This window comes from Austrofundulus limnaeus, unplaced genomic scaffold (assembly GCF_001266775.1).
Source record: "Austrofundulus limnaeus strain Quisiro unplaced genomic scaffold, Austrofundulus_limnaeus-1.0 Scaffold109, whole genome shotgun sequence".
Lineage (NCBI taxonomy): Eukaryota > Metazoa > Chordata > Actinopteri > Cyprinodontiformes > Rivulidae > Austrofundulus > Austrofundulus limnaeus.
In genome coordinates this window covers 304,924-311,356 of record NW_013952511.1, presented here as the reverse complement: position 1 = coordinate 311,356, position 6,433 = coordinate 304,924, and the positions used below count along the sequence as shown (strand labels likewise).

The following is a 6,433-nucleotide window of genomic DNA, read 5'->3' as shown; positions in this document are numbered from 1 at the left end:
GGTAGAAATGACTCAGCCTGTAACTGAAAATATAGATGGAAGAAGAACCCCAGCTTAGCCTGTTAGCTTTAGCTTTAGCCCTGATGCTATATATACTGTATGTATTAGCTCAGCGCTACACATTCTCCTCTTGTCACTGAGGTCCTCCATCCACATGACAGAGAGGGGAACACAAAAGACTCAGCCTGCAGCTGAAAATATGGATGGAGGACCTCAGTTTAGCTTTAGATGTGGTGGAACGGGAGATTCACATCATGGATGTGCAGCCGACAAATCTGCAGCAACTGTGTGATGTTTTCATGTCAATATGGACCAAAATCTCTGAGGAATGTTTCCAGTAGCTTGTTGAATCTATGCCACAAAGGATTAAGGCAATTCTGAAGGCAAAAGGGGGTCCAACCCGGTTCTAGCTAGGTGTACCTAATAAAGTGGTCTGTGAGTGTATATATAATTATTATGATTTATTTTTGTATTAATAAAGTTTGAGAAATTTGGTGACATTTTCTTAGTTTTATCAGGCTACAGTAATGATTTTTTTTTTTTTTTTTTTTTACAGATTATCATTTTAGACTCTGATACATTGTGTTTTTATTTCCTGTATAGCACTTGGTTTTACACTCTACTACATGAAAAGTATTTCAAACAAAGTGATCGAAAGTAAAAGCAAAAATCCTCATGTCTGCAAAAAAAATGATAATTACATTTACATAGATCAATGAAAAAAGTTGTCTGAGATTAGTAAATAAAGATTAGCAATGGTGTAGAGCTTAAAATAACTTTTGAGGTGTTTAGTAAGCTTCGTTGTAGTGATCCAGGTTCTGTAGGAAACAAAGCAACAAGAAGCAGGTGAACGAGGTATGAAATTGATTAGAATAAAAAATAAATTCATTCAACGAGCACAAAATGTGTATTTATTTGAGTTTAACGCTCACCTGCAGCAGTGAAACCTTTAACCAGGGCATGAGCCAGCTGGCCTGCTCCAATAAACCCAACACTCATCCTGACAGATGATGTTTCTAACCTGTAAAATCAATCAAAAAAATAAATAAATAAATAAAACAGACAGAAAGCTGCTGCAGACTGTATAATTAACTAATGTGCAATTTACTTTGAAACAAAGCTGATTTAAAATGTAGTGGTTTTAAAACATGAGGAAAAACCCTGCAGCAGATATACACATATTTACAGGTAAATATCTCTCAGGAGAAAATGACTTTTCCAACTATATTTCTAGTATAAACAAACACTGTGAGCTCAGTGTTGAACTATAGTTTAACAAGTAAATCCATAAGTTTACAACCTTGCAAGACAAATCAAATTTAATTGTTTCACTGATCATTTGACTCGAAATTAATTCCCTCCATGAAACAAATTGCTCTTAATTGTGATGATAGCATCTTGCTGGCTGTGAACTAGCTGCTTCGCTAGCTCCGTTTTAAGGAGTAATGAAATATTCGATAAATAAATATAAACAAACGAAAGTACCTTACTCTTAATGTTTTGGTTGAAGTTTCTGAGGAGGAAAGTTGTGGAAGTAAACGTTATCCTCTGAGGTCCCACAAATAATCCTCTTCTCGTGTCAACGTGGCTTCCCTTTTCTTTAACTCAACCCCCACGCGCTAGTTTGTAATAAAAGACGGAGCTTCTGACCAATCATAAAGAGGCACATTGGAAAACTGGCCAATAATGAAGTAGATTGTAAAAATAAAGGCGGGGCTTGCTGTCCGTCACGCCCAGTTGCATCATTCTTCTAAGAAAGGATGCCGAGAAGGATGTGGGTCATGTTTATAATGAACACAATGTTGAGTTGTACCAAACTGTACTGAACACAAACTTAACACTTTTACTGTTTGAACACACAAATGAAACATGTAGTTGGCTATTCACAATTTGTATACCCAACACAAATTTTCTTAGGACAATAAAGTTGATCTTATCAATATTATTTTCAGTTACCTTAAACGCACTAAAGACTGAAAAAACAAACAAAAACATAGAGACTGAAACATTTAAATGAATGACATAAAATACAAGTATTTTTATAACTTCCTGAACAAGAATAAAATAAGTATTAGTAGATAAAAATACAAAAATTAAACGGATATATACACGTCACCCTACCATATGAAGAATAATTTATTGGGATTCACATTTAATTCTAAACCAGTTTAATAAGCTTTAACTTTATTTATTTTATTTTGTATTTTTTCGTTATGATTCAAACTGGCTTCCATTATCTCAGTTTTGGCTCACAGTTCTTCCATTTCAGAAGTAAGTTTGATATTTTTATTATGTTTATTTTAATGGCACATTATGGGTCAATAGTTCCCAAACCTCTCCATTTCTGATTCACAAATAATCAGTAGCAAAATCTTGTGGCCCTGACGTCAATGACTACAACTCCCAAAATACTATTTTTTAGTCCCTTTATTTCTTTTAACATGTTATGTTAAAAGTGAAATGCTTTTAGAAGCCATTTTAAAGCCATTTTGTTGTTTTGTGTTGCTAATGTCAGTTAGCTGTAGGGATCATCTTGACTCAGCGTTCAAATATTAAAGGTAAATCAGATGTTGTAATTTTAGCGGCTCCCGGCTATGGAAGCCCATTTCTGCCACCCTGATAAAAAAAAACAAATCTTGTATCTCATAATTATGACTTAGCTATCTCATAATTATGACTTAGCTATCTCATAATTATGAGATACTATCTCATAATTATGACTTAGCTATCTCATAATTATGACTTAGCTATCTCATTATTATGAAATACTATCTCATAATTATGAGATAGCTATCTCATAATTATGAGATAGCTATCTCATACTCTCATGAGATACTATCTCATGAGATAGTATCTCATAATTATGAGATAGTATGTCATAATTATGAGATAGCTAAGTCATGATTATGAGATAGCTATCTCATAGCTGAGTCATAATTATGAGATACAAATTTTATTTATTTTTTTATCAGGGTGGCGGAAATGGGCTTCCATACCCTTCTGCAACAACCCAGCTTTCATAAAACATTTGACAGTTATTTCATGCTGGATTTCCTTCCTGACACAACCTGGACTCAAACCTGCAGCCTCAGGATTACAAAAGACCACTGCCCCTAAATTAAATGTTCATATAAAATTAGAAAACTAAGCAGCTTATCTGTGTCTTCAAAATGATTTGGCCTGAGGCAGCCATCTTGTGGACAGATTGTTGACACCGGCCGTCTCTTCACACTGCCTGCCTTTCTCGGATACCTATCATACCATACTGTGCCGTTCCAGGCTAAAGTTACACTCCACAGGATGAAGTGGAGTGGTATTTCCCCTTTGAGGGACCACATGTATCTCACAGGAATTCAGACTGAAGGATTGCTCATGTCTATATATGAGACAGAAGTCTGAGGTCGACCTCTGAGAGCACCAACTGTTTGGAGATGAGCTCGCTCAGATAGGCACTTTAACAGTTTTATATATATAAAAAAAAGAGTCAGGGTCTGAGATTATCTAATTTGATTCCGTTTCATTTTGAAGCCACGTTTCATAAACTTTAGGCTCACTCATCCATGTCACCTGAAGTGTTAAGAACCAATTCCACAGTGGAGGTCATCAGGTTCCTCGGTTATGATCCAACTTAGACTAATAAAAACAGGTGTTGCATCGTGGGAAATGTAGGATTCTGAAGTTCCTGAACTTGTCTCCCGTCAGAAAATGAAGCTAATGTCTTTATTTCTGCTGTTTCAGACTGTTTGTAAAAAGACCCTCCTGTACTTCATGCTGGCCACTGGCAGTTCAGTTCAGCTTGATCAGCCTTTTTGTTTAATGTTTAATAAACCGTGACGAGGCGTATGTTGCATCAGACGCAGCTAAAACTTTATCTTCATCTGCTGCGCCTGGACAGATCCAAGTGCACGGCAGCAAAAATCACTTCAGCAACACTGAAGCTATTCCAGCAACAAGAAATACTAACACCAACTCGAACAATCAACAATCCTGAAGACCTACTGTTGCTTGAAGGAATGCAGTTCACCCACTGCCGTTCAAGCCTGTGTTTTGAACTAAGTTAATGTGAAATGACAGTTATAGACATTTTGTTCAGTCACAGATTCATGCAATATCTCCCAAAGTCTGATAGCTCTTAGAGTGTTGTGATCTCAGCAGTGCTGTACTTAAGTACATTTTTCATGTATCTGTACTTTACTTAAGTAGTTTTAATCATGGATGCTTTCGACTTTTACTTCGCTACATTTTACATGAAGTGTCTGTACTTTCGACTCCACTACATTTCTGTAATGTGTTGAAGTACAAGTTACATTACCGTCACATTATGATTTTTTGATTTGTTTGTTTAGTTTGAKAGTAATCAATAGTGGGAGGTGAATTGCTGTAATTGGTCCAGTGAACCACTGCAAAGCAGTAAAATACCATTAGACCCTCTTTCAAAAAGAGTGAGGTGATTCTGCACCACACTAGCATCTCCATTTCCACCATGGAGTCAGACAGAGGAAATGTGTCACTCATGGCCTTCTTTAGGGGAACTTTAGGGGACCTATTATGCAAAATTCACTTTTTAAAGGTTTTTTTTACTCAACTTTGGGTATGTACTTTAAAAAAACAGTCCTAGGACCAAAAAATGCARCCAGGGGCATATTTACTGTAAGTAAATGTATTTTTAATGTACATTAACGACACGTTTTATACTTCTGTCATTTTGTGATGTCACAAGCCGTACGACAACCCACCGGAACCTGCGTTCAGCCCCTTACCTATAGCAACCCCCGGGTGAGACTCCACCTCCTCAATATAAACAGCCGTCACCGTGTTGTTGTGCAATGTGCAGTTCATTTTGCAAAAAGCCTCCAATGGGGCAATGGGTAGAGTGGTGGACCAGAGAGTGGGAGACCAGCACGGACACAATTTAATATTTTTTTTATTTTCATTCGTTATGAACACGTTTTCTCATGTACCTCTATTGTTTAGCTTATTAAAACCTTGTTAAAGCCTATTTGTTGGAGTTTCTGAGGTATTTTGACCGCTGCTGCTCCCTGCTCTGGTAACAGCATGCAGAGTGAGGGCAGAGCAGAGGAGGGAGAGAAACAAAAAGAAGCTGACCAGGACTCTGCCTCTGGGTCTCATATGGTTGTACAACAGGAGCTTCTGCTATTATTAGCCAAGCTAACGTAAACGCTGGCTTTGGAGGGCGGAGTTAATGTCAACAGATTTTTGGAGGGCGTTACCAACAGAGCTCATTAACATAAACGGCTCTTCTGAACGGAAGTCAGAGCAGGCAGAACTAGAAAATGGGAAATTTTATTATCTGAGAATTATTTTGTGCATTAAATTGAATGAACATGGTCTGGATAGCCCACAGACATACCAAAAAATTTCTAGGACCCATAATTGGTCTCCTTTAAAATACTTATTCAAGTTCACCAGTTCAAAAAAAGAGATTTGATAGAGGACAGTTTTCTGTAGTTGTTGTCACAATGTCTGATGATGCATAGAAGTCCAAGTGTGAGCGGTGTCACATAGGGTCAAAACAAAAACATGCATTATCTGCAGCATTGTTCACTAAAATAACACAACATTGATGTATTAAAATTTACATACTGTAGGCACACGTCATAATGTAGACCATTCGGGAATACTTTAAGCAAGTATTTTTACTTTAATACTTTAAGTACTTTTAAAACCAAGTACTTACTTTTACTCAAGTAAAAATGTTAATGTGGTACTTTTACTTTTACTAGAGTACATATTTGTCTGTTTATCTGTACTTTTACTTAAGTACAGTATTTGAGTACTTTCTCCACCACTGGATCTCTAAGATTTGCTGAGTTAGTCATTTTTAGTGTATTAAGGCCAGAGTTGTAAAGTAACTAAGTACAAATACTTTGTTACTCTACTTAAGTAGAAATTTTGGTTATCTGTACTTTACTTGAGTAATTATTTTTCAGTGTACCTTTTACTTTTACTCATTACATTTTTACACAATTATCTGTACTTTCTACTCACCACATTTTTTAAAAAGGTAAGAAGTAGAAAGTCGTTTCTCCTATTTTATTCTGAGTTCTTATTACTTAAAAACACTATCCTGATGAATTGTGTCTCCTGGATAGAGTGAATTTAATTGTGGTTGGATGAGAAGTATAAATATATACCATTCTGACACACTATTAACTTGTACACAACCCATCACAGCTGCACGCCGTTAGAAAAAATATTTTTTGGAGAAGTCACCTCCCAATAAATGTCATTTATGCTCACTTTTACTCAGTACTTTTACTTTTAATACTTACAGTAAGTAGATTTTGTGCCAGAAATTTACTTTTGATTTTTAAGTACAAAAAATATCAGATACTTTAAGACTTTAAATCAAGTAATATTTTTAGAGAAGACTTTTAACTTTTACCAAAGTATTATGATAAGATACTAGTAC

The 6,433-nt window shown here is 35.9% G+C and overlaps 1 protein-coding gene across 1 annotated transcript in view; it reads right to left on the bottom strand.

Moving 5' to 3' along the window:
• pycr1b (pyrroline-5-carboxylate reductase 1b) overlaps positions 1 to 1,614 on the bottom strand; it is a gene marked incomplete at its 5' end in the record, with an annotated part of 10,416 nt that extends 8,802 nt beyond the window's left edge. The window contains 2 exon segments of the mRNA XM_014014013.1: positions 933 to 1,021; positions 1,491 to 1,614. Of these exon segments, the coding sequence (XP_013869467.1) occupies positions 933 to 999 (67 nt within the window).
• Between the last annotated feature and the right edge of the window lie 4,819 nt (positions 1,615 to 6,433).